The sequence below is a fragment of the Simochromis diagramma genome, unplaced genomic scaffold (genome assembly GCF_900408965.1).
Source record: "Simochromis diagramma unplaced genomic scaffold, fSimDia1.1 OVJJ01000421.1, whole genome shotgun sequence".
Classification (NCBI taxonomy): domain Eukaryota; kingdom Metazoa; phylum Chordata; class Actinopteri; order Cichliformes; family Cichlidae; genus Simochromis; species Simochromis diagramma.
Genome location: NW_024387250.1, coordinates 5,892,751 through 5,913,440, shown reverse-complemented (window position 1 = coordinate 5,913,440; position 20,690 = coordinate 5,892,751). Strand labels below are relative to the sequence as shown.

At 42.0% G+C, this 20,690-nt stretch overlaps 1 protein-coding gene across 9 annotated transcripts in view; it reads right to left on the bottom strand.

Annotated features, from left to right (window-relative positions):
- Window positions 1-20,180, bottom strand: part of pax2a (paired box 2a) — a 28,201-nt gene extending 8,021 nt beyond the window's left edge. The window contains exons 1-9 of one of the 9 annotated variants that reach the window (XM_040001687.1): window positions 19,516-20,178; window positions 17,914-18,091; window positions 17,231-17,251; window positions 16,578-16,775; window positions 13,086-13,171; window positions 12,791-12,910; window positions 11,777-11,821; window positions 5,079-5,254; window positions 3,036-3,156 (exon numbers count right to left, since the gene is read on the bottom strand). In XM_040001687.1, coding sequence (XP_039857621.1) covers window positions 3,036-3,156; window positions 5,079-5,254; window positions 11,777-11,821; window positions 12,791-12,910; window positions 13,086-13,171; window positions 16,578-16,775; window positions 17,231-17,251; window positions 17,914-18,091; window positions 19,516-19,558 — 988 coding nt within the window. In that variant the 5' untranslated portion in view covers window positions 19,559-20,178. Of the gene's footprint in view, window positions 1-3,035; window positions 3,157-5,078; window positions 5,255-11,776; window positions 11,822-12,790; window positions 12,911-13,085; window positions 13,172-16,577; window positions 16,776-17,230; window positions 17,252-17,913; window positions 18,092-19,515 lie in introns of all 9 variants that reach the window. The other 8 variants (XM_040001685.1, XM_040001691.1, XM_040001689.1 and 5 more) reach the window with 8 other exon arrangements.
- Between the last annotated feature and the right edge of the window lie 510 nt (window positions 20,181-20,690).

Here is a 20,690-nt window from a genome sequence, read left to right as displayed (position 1 = left end):
AGGCGTTAACTGAGCTGAGAAGAGCCATTTGTCACCAGGCCACACAGCAGGCATTGCAAGTTAGGTGGCTGCTTGTTGTTTGCCACCCAGCAGAGAAAAGCTCGTACTGCCAACTCATAAAAACAGCTTCAGATTCTGATTTGTATTTCAGCAGAAATTAACCTGAAAGAAGGCACTCGGCACTTTATATGTTTTTGTGCATAAAGTGAGAAATATATAGATAAATAAGTAAAAAAGAAATTGAAAAAGCAACAGCGTTTCACACCTGCTAGATTTGTTGTAGCCAGAGTGGAGCCACTTTACACCTGCCAATCCCTCAGGCTCTGTTGGCCCAGCCTGCACAGAGACCGCTGCACGTGTCTGAATGTAAGTTTCTGACTTTCTTTGAGCATCAATAGAAAACTGCAGGTACACAAACGGTGGATTGGAGCCAAACACTAGAGCTGAATCATGATAAGGATAAGGTGATAAGGAAATACAGTACATGTTCAAAAATAGTGAATATGCAGTGTAGCCACAGCTGTCTAAAACTAAGCACCTAGCTATGCAGAGTTGACTGGGTCCTAAATAGCTCGCTCAATTTGAGCATGGTACTGTAATGGGATCCGATTATTAGCTGTAAGTGGTATTATTGCAAATTGGAAGCATTGTAGCTAAGTTTCTGTGTTTCTCAAACTGCTAGAATAGACCACGTGAACTTACAGGTCGGGGTCCATGAGTTATGAGCTGACTAGTGTGTGAAAGTTTGCCAAAGATCTGCTGACTCAGTGACTGCAGATCTCCGAGCCTCCTGTGGCATTAACATCAGTACAAAAACTGTGCTCCAGGAGTTTCATGGCCAAGCAGCTCCTACAGATGCAATGTGTAGGTGGCCCAGTACTTTTTTCTATATAGTGTGTATAAAATCATTCATTTAAATGTGATATCTTTTGTAATTTTAGCAGTAGCTACATTCAATGCATTTTTAAAGCAACCCAAAAGACTTTTAAGAATAATTTCTTATGATTTTTTATCTACATATATAAAATGATATATATGTAAAATAATATTTTTTTTAAGTAATATTTGTTGCATCTTAGTAAGTGGTGCAAAAAAGTGCGATCAATCTCTCCCTATTTTTGTTGCCTCCAAGGTAACCTTCTCTTTCACACATTCGGGACACAAAAGATGGCCGACCGTGCTTTCGTTATAGCGCTCCTGTAATGCAAAGCTGAGCACTTCATTAATCATTCATCTTTAATAGATTATGCAAATTTCAGGACATAAAAATCAACAAGATCAATAACTGTATGAATTTTAATTGGGAGCAGAAAACATTTAAAGAATGAATATAATCTCATAGCTCCATCCAGTATGAGAGCATAATTTATTGATAATTGGATCCCAGCCTAAGTGAGGAAGGTAATTTAGCATTTTTTCAGCCTTGGCATACATTCCTATTTACAGGGTTTGCTAATGGAAGGAAAAATAATATTATGCACTAACAACCTACACACAATCAAATGCCTCATGCATTACTTTGCATAGTTGTGAAAATTGGGTAATAAAAGTTTACAGGATATTACTTCTGAGTTTAATTTGGTGCTCAATATATTCAAAACACATCTTTAAAATGGCTGTACCAAAACATGTTGTCATATATCACTTTCAGAAAAGTTTTGCTTGTTCATTCCCTCTTTACTCTGGGCGAAACCCTTGCATGTATCGCTTTAGGAGGCCCCCCAGGCCCCCAGGTGGCTTGGAGGCCACCTGCTATGAGTGTGCTCACCAGAGCGAGACCACTTTCATAGGAGGAGCCCGCCATAAAAGGGAAAAACACACCTTTCTTCTCCTGAGGCCCGACTTTCTGGGGCAAAGCTACCTCCCACATGTTCAGGAATAAAAAGGGGTTCTTTCTTTTCCCATAGCTCTGTGCCTGAGTGTGTGGCTGAACTATTGGGATCATATGAAAAGGCCGCTGTAGTTTTCAAACTTCCTCTTCTTTACTTAGACTCTCTCTCTCTCTCTCTCTCTCTCTCTCACACACACACACACACACACACACATGCACAGACACACAAAGTGCACTCCTTGACTCTGATTCCCACTGCATAATTATGAGCCTTTTATTAAAAGGCTCATAATTATTCTCGAGCCAGTGTGGCCATCAGTAAACCTAACCTCCCTTGGGAAACACCCTCAACAGCAACAACGACACAATATTTCAATTAACCAGATGTCCATCAACCTGGACAGCAAAGCAACCACAGACTCGGTCCAACACAGGGGATGTTTGATACAGACACTGCAAGATAGTTAACACATTGCACCTGCAATTACCTGTTGACTCTCAGTGCAAATGATTTGGCAAAAAAATGCCCCTTTCTCTCTCTCTATTTCTCTCTCCCTTCTCTCTCTCCACAGCATAAGGCAGCCAGCCAGTCACAGTGCTATTCCAGCCGCTGTCAATCAACAGGCTATGATAGCGTTTGATGACAACGTCATGTCGCGGCGAGAACAGCAGCTGTCTCTTATGAGAAGTGCTCCCAGTCAATCTGTTAGCGGGCCAATCCAGGCTAACACAATGGCCAGTTAGGAGCGTTGCGTGAAAGACCTGTGGGATTTAATGGACTCAGATGATATATTACCTCAGCCCGTCCCTTAGAAATACACAGAGCACCCCAAAAAGTGCCTTGAAAGAGCTTTATGTAAAAAAAAAAAGACATTGGTGATAACTTTATATGGCTGGAAAAATGTGCACGCCATCAGGGAGTGGCAATCAAAATCTTAATGATTCAGTGATAATGTAGAAGTTTAGATAAGAGCGAGATGTCTTTTTAAAATAGGAACCCTAAAAAAGTGATCAGTAAACTGATGGTAAAATGACAGTTTGGTGGTATTTAAAAAAAACAATTAGAACTGGTTAACCTGGGAAACTTTTTCAAGAGTTTGGCATCATAAAGAACGCACAGTTCGACCATCTTGGTGCCGGTGTATTTTGTTGCTGCACTGTGTGTATTCTTTTAGGCGTCAGTGTAGCATGAGTCAGATTGTACCTGTCACAACAGAGTAGCTCTGGGAGACGCTAGAGGCGAGGTCAGAGCTGGCACTGGTGGAGAGGCTCGGCTTCACATCTTCCAGGCCAGTGTTCAGGGACGGGAGAGTGTACTCATTCGCCTGTAGACGAAAAAAAAAAAAAACCCCATGTGTGAGCAGGTGGGAATCGAAGACAGCAATTCACACTGCTTTAATTAAATTTTACATTCCACCAGATCAGGTCATGATCTGGTTAAAATCGCTCTTGGATTTAGATCAGATTTCCTAGTTTAGGTGACGACATACAAAAAACAATGTCACGATGAACGTCCCTCTCGTGTTTGCTGCTGTACATTTCCTGTGAATACTGCGAACATCACCCCTGCCCCTGCTCCTTGTGCTTTACCAAGACCTATGATGATGTATGCATGCATTAGAGCTTGTCTGAGGGCAAGGCAGAAAGGGAGAGAGGGATGAGAGAGGGATTGGGAGAGGAGTGAAAGGACGGGGTGTCAGCTGGCTCTTTGTGCTCCACTGCAGTCATCCCTGTGACCAGTCAAGGGAGGAGACATTCAGGGCTTTGTTACAGGAGAGACATGTGGTGTGTTTTTTTTAAAGGTGAGTACAACCTCAAAAACAGCCCTTTGTGCTTTGCCTCCAGGATGAACACATAAAACTGGGTTAATAAAATGTTAAAATTGTGAATTTTCACTTTATGAGTTTTTCTACTTTTACTTGTATTTTTTAAAACGTCACATTGGAGGCTTTCGTCGCATTCCTGTTCCACTCTTATAAAATATTCTGTGCCACTCTGGCCGTCTTTCTTTTTTGTTTATTTATTTTATTTTAACAGATTCACATTCACAGTTTACTGCAGAAGAAAACTTCAACCACCATCCAGTGTCTTAAATATTTATTCACCTTAATCTCGTGTTAAGACTCTGCTAGCAGTTGTGATGAATCCTGTTTGTTAATGAGATGACACTTCCTGACACAACTTTTCTTTGAAAGGATAAGTGTGTGTGTGAGAGTGTCTGTGAGTGTTTATTTGAAAGAGTGTGTGTGTGTGTGCGTGCATCTGTTTGTCTCAATGGGTTGGGGTCCCACAGGGGCAAGCTGGTGACCCCAGTCTTGTCTGCCTCTATCCCAGATAAACTCTAATTGTGTGCTTACAACTGTTCCCTGGCACTAGGCTGGATGTTCCTCTCTATTCCACTGGGCCTCAGCAGCACAAGAGTCATTTTGTCATGCAGATGGGATGCGGGTAGGGCCGGGCAGGGCTGGGCGGAGGGCGAGTGGCAAGCGCAGAGGGGCCTGAATGACCTGACCACATGGCTGCCAGAAGTGTGGGAGGGATGAGGCCTATTCAGCCTGGCCTCTTCAAAATGGCTTTTTAATGCCCTGACGCAGACACCAGACAAGCCCCTAATAGCCTAATATCCCACCTTTTCACCAGTTTAAGAAAAGGAGGGGGTTCTGGAAACAGGGAGAAAAAAGAAAGAGTGGAAAGCCATCTGATTAATATTACATTAAATTAAAACTGATTTTTCTGGACCATTCTGACGCCGTTTTTCTCCCCCCTCTGCTACCCCCCTCTCGCCTTTTTAATACCTTCTCCTCCACTCTTTGTGATTGCAAGTCATTTCCAATTCGTTTTGGTATTGATCTTGCCGTAGAAATCACTTTGGTAATTAGCTGCATTAGGGGCTGTATAGCCAGCTGAGGGGCTGTCCCTCTGATTTATCGCCGCTGTAATTCCCCACGATCGCGGAGAGATGAAAATGAACTCAATTAGGGCACTGCTAAGGCTGCATGGGCACCCACATAGAGCTCCAATGGAAAAATTAATAGTCTCTTGTTGTTTAACAGTCTAATGAATGTAAATAAAGGTTATCCGCTGTTATACGCTGTGGGTTTGCAGGTTGCTTCAAGCAAGAATTTGCACTGAGCTTTTTGTCACCTGTGTCAGAGCGTTCGCGGGTTCACTACAGCTTGTTAGAAATCAGTGTAAATGCTGTAAATCTTATTGTGTAGGGAGAAATGTGTGTGTGTGTGTGTCGAACCTGCTCGGGTTTAATGTGTTCTGAGGTGGGGAAGACATCAGGATAAGAAGGCCTTTCAAACACACGGTCGAGGGCCTCCAGCTGCTGCTGGGTGAAGGCATCCGCCCGCAGGTGCTTTCTTAAACTTTCCACACTGCCCTGAGAGTCGCTGCCGGGGCCCGAACCATCAGAGCCATCTAAAGAAAGGAAGAGATGAAAAAAAGGGAAGGGACGAGGGGGGCAACACTGGTATGAGGATGTGGATCCAGTCTTTTTACTTCATACTTTACTTCTAGCAGGCTAGCATTACGAGGAAAAAAACAAACAAAAAAATATTAGAGCTCAGCGGGTGTGATAGTGATGGCATGAGGCGCAATAGTAAATTCAGGGAAACCCACCATCATGCTTGGCTTTTATCTCCCCCTGTTTTTTCCTGTCTCTCTCTTACTCTCTCGCTCTTTCCTTCTCTCACACATACACTCACTCAAGCAATCCTCTACCTCCCCCCTGCCACTCCTTGCAGCCACCATCAGCATGGTCATCATGTGATAGGTCCATGGTAATTGATGGATTACCGTCAGTGCAAATATATACTTGTAAGGCAGACCGTGTGCTTCAGGAAGAGAAAGTAGGGCTGGCGATTACATCCAGAGCCTCTCATTCTGCCGGCGGGAAATGGAGAGCCATTATTTAACTGTACTATTTCTTCCTGAACATATTACCCTTCCCTCTCTCTGTCTCTCTTCCTTCTCTTTCCATCCCCCACATATTACCTGTCCTGTGGAAAACAGAATGGAGTGGGGATGGGACTCAGGGCCGAATGAGGACGGGGTGTCTGGGGGCAATCATATGCATTTCCTCACTTGGTCACACTCTATATAAACAAATGAGCCTGTGCTTCCCTCGTTCTTCTGATCTCTGACCCTATCAACTCGGCCAGGGAGTCCACTGCCGCGGCTGCAGCTCTCCCTCTGCTCACTCATCATGTCCTGAGCACTGAATGAAAAAAAAAAAAAGATCTAAAGCTAAAACCTCCAGCCAGCATTCCCCTCCACTCTCCTGGCTGCCTCCCACCACCCTCCCCTTCCTCCCTATACTGCGCCACCAACAGCGGATGAGGGCTTTAGCTCCCGTACAAATCTGTCATTCTAAATTTGCAGCAGATTATGTTCTCTCCTGGGCGAGCCAGCGGTGATATATGATATGCAAGGCCGCTATTGATTGCCTGATCCGCTAGCAGAGGAGGGAGGCGAAATGAACTTGGAATGAACATCATGCCTCAACTCATTGTGCGTATAATACTCTACTTAATCCCACATTTTTCTGTGCTATGGAATTCAATTGATCAATCATGTTCCACTGATGGTACCATTTCAGGGGCGTTATTGCCATTCTGCTCGGCTGCTTGACCTTTTCTCAATGGCTGAGGCCAGAGGATGAACCCGATTCGCACCAAGAAATAGATCCATGGAGAGAATGGAATAGAGGACTGCAATTGGGTATGAGTGTGTGTTATGTGTAGATGGGAGAGAGCGTGCGTGCGTGTGTGTGTTTCACTGCTAAAATATATTGACTTTTGCTTTGTGTAACATTTATGAAGGAATCTGATTTTTCTCCTGCCACATGTGTTTTCTTACCATGAGTTAACAGAATATTTTAGCCCTGGCTTTTTCTTTCTTTTCTTTTTTTTCAAACAGCTCCCTTGGGTGTTGCGTTGGAGGAACAGTAGTTTTGCTGTATGAAACCCAATTGCTGTGTGCGGTACAGAAGAAAATGGAGTCATTAATTACCTCACATCAGCTGGTCTGAGAAAAGAGGCTTGATCAATAGCAAGTGCTTGTCATTCACTATGTGGAGCCTGTTTATACTCAGCATCACCTTATACACTTAATCAGGCCCTCTGAACAGGCAGCGAAAGGACATAAATTCCCCTCATTAGATACTTTTTTGTGTTCTCAGGACGTCAACACTTTCCTCCATGGATGCTTGCTATGAGTTTCCTCTTTTCTGAACTGAGCAGTTTCTGTCATTTTTAAGGTCAGTGAGGGTGATATCTGCATGTACCTATTCTAATACTGAGGTGTCGAAACTCATCATTAAGGGTACAGGTGAGGTCATCTTTATGGGGGAAAGAGTTAAAGCTTTTCTTATACAAGTAACCTTGTAAAATTTCTAATGATAGAGACTTTCTCAGTTTTGTAATTGTGAAAATATGCGAGTATCTTTCAAATTTATGTGTTAAAAAATTGACTGATTTGGCCTTTTAAAAGCAGCAAATCATTTATTTTCAGTATTCGGCATTAGAGATTCACGTCTGCTATATATCATAAGATAGCTGCATTAAATCAGATTCATCCTTTTGACAGTCAGTGTGTCAAGTGGAGTGTGAAGCACGACTGTCAGACTGCACGCATGTGTGTGTGTGTGTGTGTGTTTGTGTGTGTCTCATTGACTGGTTTGTTTCTTTTTCTTAGTGTTTCTTCAACCCCTTTGGGTGTCTCAGCAGGTATTCTCTTATCACTCCCACAGCAGCATCTGACTGCGTCTCTTTGTTTTAACACAAAAGTGTGAGGAGACAAACAGAGATAAAAACAAGAATCTGCTAAGGTGACATTCCCACATTAAATTTTAACAGGTGCTGTTCGACCTTGTTGTGTTGAAAAATGTGCTTTTTTTTTTATCATTATGTATTCAGAGATTTTAAACCTAAAAGTTATTGTAGGCTTTCATCAGACCACTCATATGTTTGCACTTTCAGCCTTTTGTACCACACACACACACACACACACACACACACACTTTCCCAGTAACAGTAGCTATTGTGAAAAAGACCTCAGCTGTATCTGTCGTGTTTTGGGGGATGTTAAGGTCCTGTGATGGTGTGGTGGCACTAATGTCCCTCTTTCATCTCTCCTGTTTATATGATAAGATAACTCAGAGAAAAGTAGAGGTGGAGGCTTGTTTGAAAGGCAAATGAATTCCTACGCACTGGCTGGCTCTCTCCGTAAATCAATGACATGCAGTCCCTCAGATCAGAGGCTGCTTTACTTACTCGGCCTCTGTTGATAGGTGGAATGATGCTATCGCAAATTGTGGATCATTTGTTGATAGGGGTTTTTTTTGAAAAAAAAAAAATGCTGTTGAGCTTGGGAAGAGAGAGAGAGAGAGAGAGAGAGAGAGAGAGAGAGAGAGCGCAAACAAACTGGTATACCCAGAGGGTGAACACTCCTTCCCTGTAAGCTAGCTATATTTATGAAAGCTCTGAAGCGGAAAGGAGAGAGGTGGGTGGGGTGGGGGAGAAAGAGGGAGAGAAGCAGCAACACTGCCATGGCTGTTAAGATCCTGTTATGTTGTGGCATGTTTAAGAGCTTTATTAATTCGATTTAGCACCCCAACCAGTGTACTGACTGTCAGCAGGCACAGTGATGCTTATTTGATATTTGCTCTCACTGCTTCCACCGCGGCTGCATTGACAGGATTTCGCAGATCTCCACTTATTTTATTTTATTTGTTTTATTTACTAGATTTGACAGAAAGTTTATAATAAATAAATAAAACCACTTAAATGTATATTCTGGAATATTAATAAGCTCTGGTGGCAGTTATTTAGCCTTTGAATGCAGGGTTAGTGGTTCTTTGAGCAAGACACTGTATCGGTCAGATTTGAGGGGAAAATATTTGACTTGGACAAATCTGTCAAAAACTGCAAAAGAAATTCAAAGGAATATTCATACGTCGAAATATGTGAAATTCTTTTTGCTATTTGCCACAGAGTCTCTCTCACTGTTTTATGCCCATCTTGTATTTTTCTTTGTCCTCCTCTGCTTTCAGTCTGCCGTTTAACACAGCCGCCCTGTGTGGTGAGTATTTGTAGAAATGCAATTAACGTATCCCTACTTTTCTCGTGCCGTTTCTCCCTCCTCAAGCTGAGTAATGCATCGCTCCATTAATTCTCTGCATTGCTGCCCATAATTGACTTTTCTCTGACATGATTCCTCTCCACTGAGTGAATTTCCTCTCTTTAAATTTTTTTTGTGACGGCTCTCATTGTATGTTGTTTACAACTGTAAGCTGGAGCTCGCACAGCCACGTTACTAAACCACAAGACTCAGGAAGAAGAAGAACAAGGGGACGACGAGAGGAGGAAAGAAATCTTGAAGAGAAAGACAGCGATAGATCACAGAAGGAGGAGGGGGAGGAATGCAATGTGGACCCTTTTGTGTCTCTTCTACTGTCAGGGCCCTAACAGCCTCTTGTCTCTATGTTACGCTCTGTGGCCCCTCTCAAACCTGGGCTTTTCTCTCTCGCACACACACCCCATCAAGGCCATCATGGTGCTCATGATTCCATTTTTCTGTCTTGCTCTGGATGCATTTATTTTCTAAAGTGATCCTCTATTGACTCATTGTCATGGAGTGGCTTGACTAGTCAACCAGTGTAGGCCCAGGTTTAAATCCATACAGTAACTGATATAAACTCCACAAATGGGTCACTTGTGTTAAAAGATACATTGTGGACAATCTCCAAAAGGGCCAAATATCAAATGTGAACAAATCAAAACAGTGACTGTATTCATTTTTTTCGCTCAAGCTATTGAGCAAGGTTGATATGATTCCGGCTGCTGCCGATGATCATGGTTTTATGTCATGAATGAGCAACCTGCTAGGCCGTATTTTTTTCCCTCCCCACTCACACACTCATCAGCTCCTTCTACACTTATCCCACACCCACGCTACAATCACAAGTTATGACCTTTGCTTTCTCTATCTAATTTATCACCGTGGCTCCCTACTGCCTGTCCTCCCCAGAGCTCCACCGGGCTCTGCACAGGACTTGGAGAGCCAGCGATGAGGAAAAACATAGTTAGGTCACATCAACCTGACTGCAAACAAGCAACAAGGTCAGCAGTAACCTGTCAGTATATACTAAGACTAAGAAAACACTAAGCTGCAGCTCTAATAAAAACATATGTGACATATTAATTAGCTCAAAATAGTCTGCGAGAAATTACCGCAGGCCTCAAACCTTGCAAACGACTGCATGGACTTAAAGCGCTGTAATACACATTTTACAATCACACAGAAGTTGTCACCCAATCCTCTCTGTCTTTTCTTGGCTTCCAACTCCACCATAGGTTTAAATGACTTGGTGAGAGCAGGCTGTACAACAGGCTAATTTCCCCACTTCACTATTAATGCATTTGGCAGGAACAACATTCCATTTCCTGTAATGAGATACACAAATAAATCTGGCTATGGATAGATTCGGGGTGGGGTGGTGGTAGTAGTGGTGATGGGAGGAGGGAGTGGGGGGAGCGGTGGGGCAAAGGAGAGGGGCGCATTGAGACGCATTCTCCCAGCACTGGCATAATTGGTATCGCTGCTTGCAGACATGCAAACCAATCTCTCCACAGATAGGACTGAGACTCTCTCTTTTCCCCCTTAAGGCTATTTCTTTTGTCTTTTCGATAGCATGCACATCCAAGATAGAGGGAGGGAGGAAGGGAGGGAGGGAGAGATGTTAATTTGTGAATTAATAGCTTTTCTCTGCAGAATTGCAAATTCTTTTTAAATGTCACTATGTTCACTATGTGAAGAGCATCGGAAGCCACGAAGTTACGCACAAACACATAAAAGACACATTTCCGTGCATAGGTGTGTTCGCAGGCATGCACAGATCCTAAAATTAATCCTTGCTCAATTCTCATTGAGGCTGCCTGGACCTCCTTGTTCCCTCCTTCCCTCATAAACCCACTTTTTTTCGACAAATTCCCCTGCTCCTCTTGTCTCTCCTCCTCCCATCTTCACTCAAAGCCGTCCAGTGTAACATGCTACTTTTAATTTGCAATAACACATGACAAGGACAGATTAATAGCTCTTATGGCACCTATGTCCCTGAAGCTCGTCTTACGGGGACCTGGTGTACATAACGCGTGTCACACTACATTATCTCTACAGCCCTGCAGTAATGGGGACCTTTTTCTTCCTAAAAGGGCAACCACTGACTTCAACCACAGCAGGATCACCAGCAACCACCATCAGCACAAAAAGTGTGCAATGGTTTTTCATTTAGCACGGTCAGATTATCACAACGTAGGCACAAGCATTAAAGGAATTACTGGTATACAGACGTGCAAAGTCCAGTCAGTTATTTGTAGATTTAAAAATCAAACTCTTTCCTGCACTGATCTCCTTTTGTTTAATCTTGCTTAACTTTTTTACCCAAATTAATTATATTTTTACAACAGACAAAGAAGCATGTTAACATTTTAGCTTTAACAAAATGGATATTTTCTGCTGTATAGGTGTGCCTATTTATTTTTGGTAATAAAAAAAAAAGACGCTATAATTCTAAAATATGAGGGGTTAATAATTAAATGAAATTACTTAATTAAATATCCAAATACAAAAAAACTGCACTGGAACTTTTATATCACAAGTCAGTTTGAATAGAAATGACAAAACTAGAGTCGTTAGCAAATATACATTTGTTTTTGCAATAAACTGCATTGTGTTTATGACAATCTATGGAAAACGTGATTTTCTAGTCTATTTAGCTTTATTCGTTTTCATTACTAGGGAGATAATCTGTGTGAAAAAGTCTTCCCCGCCACACCACACCTCATAAGCTCATTACCCTGGAAGAGCAAATAGAGTGTGTGAGAGTATTGTGATCTGTTTGACCAAAGCAAAAGAGAAGGTTGTCTAACTTAAACTTACAATGTCCTATTTTCCTCCCATCCAAGTGGTTGCCACTCCAGAGAACTAAAGAGACAGAAACATAAAAGAAGGAAGTGGCCTGTTTTGATAAGTGCTCTTTGAGATCATTTTCAACATCCCATCAGCCACCTCAAAGCACAGAATCACACTTGTACACATACACACAAGCACAAACACACACTCACACACACTCACAAACATACACAGCCCCTTCCCTGCCTCCACCGGTCTGTTCCTACACCTGTTCAAGCCTCCACCAGGGACATGTTAATTCATAGGCATTAAAAAAGCCAATTGTTTGCACAACCGATAATCTATTAGCCCTCAGGCAGTGTGTGTGTGTGTCCACTCTCTAGCTTTACCACGGAATGAGAAATTCTGGCTTGGACTGGATAGGCTTTCACTTAATCTTTGGGTGTATATAGATCTATTCGCTGCCTGCCCCCTGCTAGTAAAAAATACTTTATTTTGGGATGTTTTAATACACTTAAAATTATTTGAATCATCATGGAAAAAATATAATTAAAATCATAATCAAATCAATCAATCCTTATCTTTAAAAAAATATATAGTGCATAATGATAAATCATGACTTATCTGACAGGATCAAAGCAGGAAATTTCAAAAGAGCTACTTTTTCTGCTGTTTGTTACTTTACTGGAATAAAAGCACGGAGCGGCAGCGTTGATGCCTTTTCCGAAGGGCTTTAGAGTTGTATGACAGCTGTATGGGATATCTACAATACATCTGAGCGTGGTATAAAATTGAGATACAGCTCTGTAGGCGTATGGTAAAACGTAGGGCATCGAAAAGCTGATTGAATCACAGCACTCTCGCAACTCTCATCCCGCCTGATATACAGCATAACAAGTCACTGGAGACAGCACACAAAAACACACTTGGCTGCAGCGCTGTCATAAATGCCATCTTCTTCACACACAGGAAAAAAGTAGGAGATGAGTGATGAAAAGAATTAAAAGGATGGCAAACAAAGGGATCTTATGTCTCCCTTACCATCGTCTCGTTTCCTCTTCTCACCATTGGAGCGGGGGATACCCAGAATGCCGTTGATGGAGTAGGATCCTACGGGATTGTTGGAGGCACTGGTCACAGGAGGGGAGGCTGTGCTGGGCACTGACGGAGAAAGCAGAGTTAGAGTGCGCATGCAGTACTGTGTGTGTTTGTGTGTCTCTTCAGGTTAACGTGGGTTAATATGTGTTCATGTGTAGTTTTTTTTTCCCGTTTCTTATTCTTTCTGCAGCCCCGATTTGCTCGTTTGATTGGCTTGTGTAGCCGTATTGATGCTCACCTATGGTATGGCCGGGCGTGGAGAGTGGTGTAACAGATCCGTCAGGGGATGGGTGGAATTGCTGCTGGACTTTGGTGCGGATAATCCTGGTAAGGGGAACAACACACACGGATCAATCAATAGTGCTTTGAGAGCATTGAGATTTTACACCGTACCGGTCCGCCACAGGACACTTAAACATGACACATCACGTCCACTTACATCTGTGCATGTACAAGTGCTCCATCGTTTGGGGCACTTGTATCCTCATATTCAGGCCCCTGTCACCAATAGCCAATCTCGGGGCTTTAGGAGCAATCTCTCGTCTCCTGTGCAAGACTGAATGGGGGCTGCCCCCTGAGACTCTGGATTCAATCTAGCTGGATTCTGAGGTTAGAAATATGATAAAGTCCCTATAGCAGTAAGATGTGATGTGGCGGGAAAGTCTTCATTGCACTTTGGTCTGAATGATCTTGCAAACAAAGCATGAAATCACATCAATTCACCTCAATGATCAGCTTCACTGGCTCTACCTGGCCAACTCTAATAATCTGCCTCTCCTGCTCCCCACTCCCTCTTTTCTCCTTGCTCTCCTCTCTCTCTCTCTCCATCTCTCAAAGCTGATCTTTCACTCCCACTCTCATCCTCTTTTCTCATTTCAACTCTCTTTACTGTCCAGTGTCCTATCAGCTTTACTGTACTTTGCAATAGCTGCCTTTCAAACCTCCATCTCTTACTTTTCTTTCTTTCTTTCTTTACTCGTCGCCGATTTATTTCTGTATTTCTCACTTTTTTTTGCCCTTTTTTCACTCGCCGAGTGTAGCACGCAGGACTCCCCCGGGCTGACCGAGGATCAGACCCTATTGATTGGAACTCCCAGATAGAAAAACTGACAACGAATGGCAGAGAGGAACAGCAAATGCAAATTGTGAACCATACATTATTTGTGAAAGGAAACCAATAGCATCTTATTTGCTGAAGCTGAGACTGCTGTCACCTACGGTGCCGATTAATCTGTTGTACACTTAATAAGTAAATAAATAAAAAAAACTAAAGCAGGCTGTAATTAAAACAAATGAAGGCAAATTTTATTTTACAGATTGCTGTATTTCTTTTAGGAAGACGAGCACAGTGGGATTTGCACAAGCTCAGCTCTTATGGGGCATGATCGCATTACATTAAACTGTGACTATGGTAATGTTGTGATTGACAGCTCAACGTGAGATCATTGAATAACAGGCAGTATTGTGTGCCCTCTCACTTTAGAGGTATGTGACAAAAACGGACTTCTACAGACTGCAAATGAGGCGAATGGCGCTCACACGTGGCATCCGGCAATAAGCTATCAGTTCTGAATCAGGCATCTATGGGGTTAACGTCCTCAGGGGCAAAAATGTACATCAGACTCTTTTCATTCCCCTCACTATCTCATGTGTCCTCCGTGCTCTCTCCTTCAGGCGGGGCAACAAAGGCAGGTAGTCTCCTCCAGAAAACACACATCAATATCATATTTGAATTTCTAACATCTCACCACAACAGTTATCTGACCTCATGACTCGAGGGAGTCTCATAAATTCAAGGACTTTGTTTCGAGTCTATGTTGTTGATATTGAATAAGCAATTTGGATGGATGAATTAACGACTTTGGTGTTTCACAGTTGTAAAAAAAAATGTAATCCCCAAAGAAGTATTAAAATGTGGATCAATATGATTGAAAGCCGCTCATGGGTATGCCTTTGTCCACTGGGCATGGTGCAGCGGATGGAAACTCCTCTCTCTGCGACAACAAAACAAAGTGCAACCCAGTCTCTGTGTAATCTTTAATAATTAATGCAGGAAAAATGTGTTTAAAGCCAGGACATCCTCTTTAGTCAACAGAGCAGAGGTCAGATCCTTAACCACAAAGACCACCAGGGGTCCGCTCTCCCTTTCAGTCCTCTTGACTGGCTCTAATACTTCTATTCGTTCTTTTCTTCCTCCTCCACACCATTCCCATTCCTCCCTTTAACATCAGCAAGCAAGAAATTAAGCTAATATTTTAAAAAGCCAGTACTTTCACAATTATACAGAGCAAAGAGACGATTTTGCTAAAAGTGCCAGTTAACTTCTTTTCAATGCCAAGAAAGACTTTAGGGAATAAAAGTGGAGTAAGGCTCACTGATTGCTATGTTTTGATTTGTGATGCCATGTTTAAGGAATGAAAAAAATGCAGATTTGTGCAGTGCAACAAAGTCTAAGAGTTAATTATTAATGCGGTTTCAAAGGACATGTTCCTTCCTGTCCTGCTGTTCCACAAAGTTCAAACTGAGCAGATTATCAAAATTTTTTTTTTTTTTTTTTTTGTAAAAAAAAAAAAAAAAAACTAGACATAAAATGGATTACAAACTGCTGTGGTTTTAGAAACAACAGGTGCAAACACACAATAGTGCTAAAAACCTATTGAAGATATAATTTCCAAAGCCATGTGATTTTCTGCTATTTCCCTCTCCCTATCTTTCTGTTGTTGTTGTTTTTTTAAATTTAAATTTAGCAAAGATTCATCCATCTCCTGCATTTAGCTGCTTGTGTTATGAGACTCTCTTCAGCTCATTAAAATGTAATGCTGATGACCAGCTCTCTGGAACAGTGCCTCCTAACCAAAGTTCATCACTGGCAGGCACTGCGGGCTTTTTCACTTTGCACACATGCAGAGGGGTTTTTTTCACCAGAGTCCTCTGTCTAAAGACACTTTGTCTGCTGCTGTCCTGCTTCATGTGGAAAGGTGAAGGTGTAGGGTGTCTACTGCTTTCGCTGTTTTCGTGGAACAGAAACTCCCTTATCCCACAAATACCCGCAGATCACCTCTGTTTCTGGACGAATGTTATTTTTTTTCTTGCAGTTTCTACATTAGTTGATTTACACTGTAATTCTGTAGTTAAATCAGCTCCTACCACCACCACATAATAATACTAATAATAATAATAATAATAATAATAATAATAATAATTTTACAAACTGTCCTGTAAAAGCCTATGTGGTCTGTTGTCACTCTCTTCCTCCATTTGGCTGGCAATAAAGATGGTGCTGCCGCCTCTGTGGTCCGCGTATTGAACGACTTTGTTGGGTATTTCCTTCTGCCTCTGGATCTGGTTACGCTGTATTGATCGGTTTTTATCGAGACAGATGTGATTCTTCGCGGCTCCAGCCTCAGCGGCAGTGCTGGCTGTGTTGCGCAGGGCCGCACAGGGGATTGAATTGCACTTATGAGACCACCCCTAACAGGCTCGTTTTAGCCTTGTATGTGGGGATAAAAAAGCTACACTTTTATTTTTTTAAGTTTGGTAAACGACAAAAAGTTCCTTTCTGTTTTTTTTTTTTGTTTTTGTTTTTATCTTTTCCCCCCTGTTTTTTCCATCACTTGCACGCAGACGTTTAAAAAGAAATAAGTTCACAGCTTTGTTCCTGGAAGAGTTTGCGCGCTTTGGCGCAGTTTAGCGCGCCTTCTAAGAAATAAAATAAAGCCGTGCCACCTACCTGTTGATGGATGAAACGCTGGGAACCGTGTCATTGTCGCAGACGCCCTCAGCCAGTAGTCGGTCCCTTATTTCCCAAGCGAACATGGTTGGATTCTGCCGTTTATATTCTGCAATTTTGTCCACCACTTTTGGAGTTGCAACCTTTGGTTTGGAGCCACCAATAACCCCGGGTTTAATACTGCCGGTTTCATAGTACCTGCATGGGGACAGAGCGAGTGTTCCTGAATGGATCCCTCCTTTATTTAAATCAGTCGTGTGATCAGTGAGAAAGGTGGCTTTAACAAAATCGTTTGTGTGGAAACAATCTCCATCGATCTTCTGCAGTTACATATAGGCTAAAGAAAAAAAAATACCTACGAACATTATGGCGGCATTAATCTATTAATTGGCCTGCAAGTGTGCTGTTATATGGGCCTAATTAAGTGTCAGCTGGAAGGCGCACAAAGCGGATTTTCAACGAAAAAAGCAGTATAATTAAAATTAAACAATATGAGCAGTGAGAAGGACAGAACAAAGGATAGTTTAGCTGTAAGAGCGCAGTCTGGACCTCATTTCCAGTCTGCATAAGCTTACAGTAGCATGCACTACATGCCACCATGACCTACTGGTAAATGTTGGTGACAAACATACAGTGTGTGTGAAATGAAATACCTCTGAAATGCCTTCTGATAGCTGAAAAAAATATATGTCAGAATATTATCTCACAGCATTTGTGCTCTGAAGTAAAATTACCTAATTGCTCATATTTATTTATTTTTTTACACCGATGGACAAATATAGGAACGGAAAGTATATATTTGGCGTTTATTTCTCACAGTAACATCTGATGCTCAAAGGCGAGTTTGGGTAGATTGTGGTAGTTTTCTGGATTTTGCCGCTTTTATTCCAATTCGAGTTTCTTTCTTTCTTTCTTTCTTTCTTTCTTTCTTTCTTTCTTTCTTTCTTTCTTTCTCTTTTCTTTTTTTTTTAGAGAAGTGATAGCACCATTTCTTCGTCACCGACAGCCAGCCTCATATTTCTCTGGGATATTTTTTCTCATTAATATTTAGCTGTAAACTCCCCTCTTAACATTTATTTCATGATTATGATGCTTTTCTCTTGTGGGGCTGCAGGTGATGGATTGAAAATCTGGGACACAGAACTGCTGCGTTCAAGAAAAAAGAGAGAGGGAGAGAGAGAGAGAGAGAGAAAGAAAGAAAGGGAGAGAAAAAAATGACCTGCCTATATAACCGATGACTGAGGCTGAAATAGAGCTGGGTGCGCATATAGCAGCTATAGAAGATTGATGTTTGACACACACAGGGCTCTGTTTGGTAGTGTATCCCCCCTTTTACCTGCCGAGGATTTTGCTGACACAGCCGTGACTGACCCGTAGCTGTCTGGAGATGTCGCAGGGCCGGACGCCCTGGTGGGCCAGCTCCACGATCCGCTGCCTCACCACGTCGGGAAGGGGTCTGCCGTTCACAAACACCCCGCCGAGCTGGTTCACACCGCCGTGCCCTGCGTGGGATACAACAGCAACACGAGGAGGGGACATAACATTACATACCTGCAGAACACACTGCTGTGTGTGCTCATTAGCCCTCTACTGTGTGTGTGTGTTGAATTTTCAGAGTAAATGAAATCAAAGTAGCGCTAACACACACAATGTGACGCAAATCTGAATATTAGCGAACTCTGATGCTCTTCAATAATAATAATAATAATAATAATAATAATAATAATAATAATAATAATAATAATAAATGAATTAAAGCTGCCACAATTTTAAACTAATTTTAAAACATTCAATTTTTAGAGGATTTTTGCCCAGCAAATGTAACAGTGAAATATAAAAGAAAAAAATATCACAATTTAAAAATAAAATCTATCTGCTTTTTCTTTTTCATTTCCAGGATCTCCTCTGTCCCTGCTCACTGGCTTGGTTAGGCAATATTTTCCAAAAGGATCTCCCCCCCTCCTGCAGCCTAACACATGTCGCAGATATTACGTTTCAACCTGTTTAATTTTCCTTGCACAATTATTGTAAATAATTAAAACAAGCTTTGATAACTCATATTACAAACGCGGATTGTGCGAAGGAGGTGGGGATAAATAATTCACACAGAGTCCGGGTCTTCTTTTACGCATATCATATGGAGGAATACGCGAGGAAAAAACAAGCAGAAAAAAGCAGACGCTTTCTAAACTCTGTCTTCACTTTAATTCTTTACCATCCGAATCCAAAGTGAGAGATTGTTAATAAAGTGAAACGTTAAGGCTACATCCATTTGCACACAGCGTGCTCCCTGCCTCCCTAAAAGTAGCCTGAATGTGGCAGGTGATTTCCCAGGTAATAAAAGCTTTGTATTTAAATTAACTCTTTTCTTTTTAAATCCTCCCCCCCCCTCTCCACTTGTGTCTTAAATACAGACCTACATATTTCCCACAACCAACCTCAGGGTTAATAAAGTTTAAAGATAATAAACTAAAAACACACAAATAAAAGCGGATTTCACCCACGTGGGTTTAAAAATAAGTCAGAAATCTTCTGTTTTTTATTATTTCATTTTAATTCATCAGCCATCTGTTATTATTTACTCTGCATTATATTATCATAAAATTAACGTCAAAAACTGCCAAAACTATATTTTTACAATTAGCCTTTTAAGTCAACCAGTGGGGGAAAAAATCAATTTGAAAAAAAAAGTAAAGGTAGCAAGAGTTTAGATGTGAGAATCGTGTACATTTCATTGGACAATAGGGGGGAAAACAGCGAGGCCCAATAAAAAATATCAATCACCTTACATTTCGCTATCGTAACTGTTTCATTTCTATTTAAATTAGAGCGCAATCATTGCAAGTGCACAGGATCGTTTTTTTTCTTTTTGTGCGCTAAAAAGTAAAGTAGGATGACAGACATGTTTTTGGTTTCTAAACTAATTCAGCATACTCACGGTGCATCGCTGAGAAGGGGTCTGCTTTGCAGTGAATATCCATGGGATAGCAAAGGAAAGAAAGGTAATCGACTGAGGTCGCCGTTTCGCCTCGGTGATGCAGCTTAAATGACAAAAAGAAAAAAAAACAATCAAGGATTTAGATGTTGGTGTAACACAGTCCGTGTGGGAAGAGTCCGCGGTGAACAAGCAGTGAACAACTTCTTGGGCGCGATGCTAAGTTTTCCTCCTGGAATAAAAAAAAAAAGTCTAAACTCAAAAGTCTGCAGAAGGGGCTGTCAGGTGCAGTGCATGACCCACGCGTGTGCAGAGCGCACCAGTCGCGGAAACATTGGCTCGAAGCGGGTCACTGTTTGTTTTTAAGGGACATCATGAGGAAAACAGAAGCGTAAAACCGAGTCTCCACTGCTCCGCTCAGGAATCTGCGACCGGAAAAAAAAATCCCTCTCCTCTGACGGCGTGGTGGACCGGCAGGCTCTGTGGTTTAATCAGATAGGGGCGGAGATGACAACAACATGGACACGGCGAAGTACAGAGCAGCGAGTCCCCCTCTCCTCCAGAATGGGCTGTGCCTGAACGAAGCTTTGGGCAGAAAATGAAACCCCTCTCCTTGTGTGTCTGTTTCTAAAAGCTGCAGTCCCACAGTTCACCCCCCCCTCCTACCTCCATCCCACAGATCCCCTTGCATAGAGATGGATGACTTGTCAGACAAAGGCAATAGATTCCAACACTTTGTGATTCGCCCACGTAAAAACCTGCAGCTCAAATGAGGAGGTCCCTGCATCCGACAGCCAGGAAGGGGAGGGAGACGAAATGGGAAATGATGAGACTTTGGGGTAAAGAATCAAGGAAATTAAAGGCAGGAGGTAGAAAAGAGGTAAAGCACTGTCAGGATACTTTAAAGCCATGCTGCTCGGACGCTTTCAGTGAGAGGACTACCAACACAAACACAGTGAAGATTTTTGTTATAGCAGAGCCTAAAAAACACGCAGACACCTCAAAGAATCATTATTACATAATTACAGATGGTACAATTTTCTTGTAAATTAAACAAAGATAAGACGAAACCCTCCGCGTTTTATTTAACCAACTTTGTAAGCTTGGGAGAATGGCTAAAAAGCAATTTCGTGAACTTTTGCACCAAAATCTATATGAAAGCATTTCCTTGCTTTAAT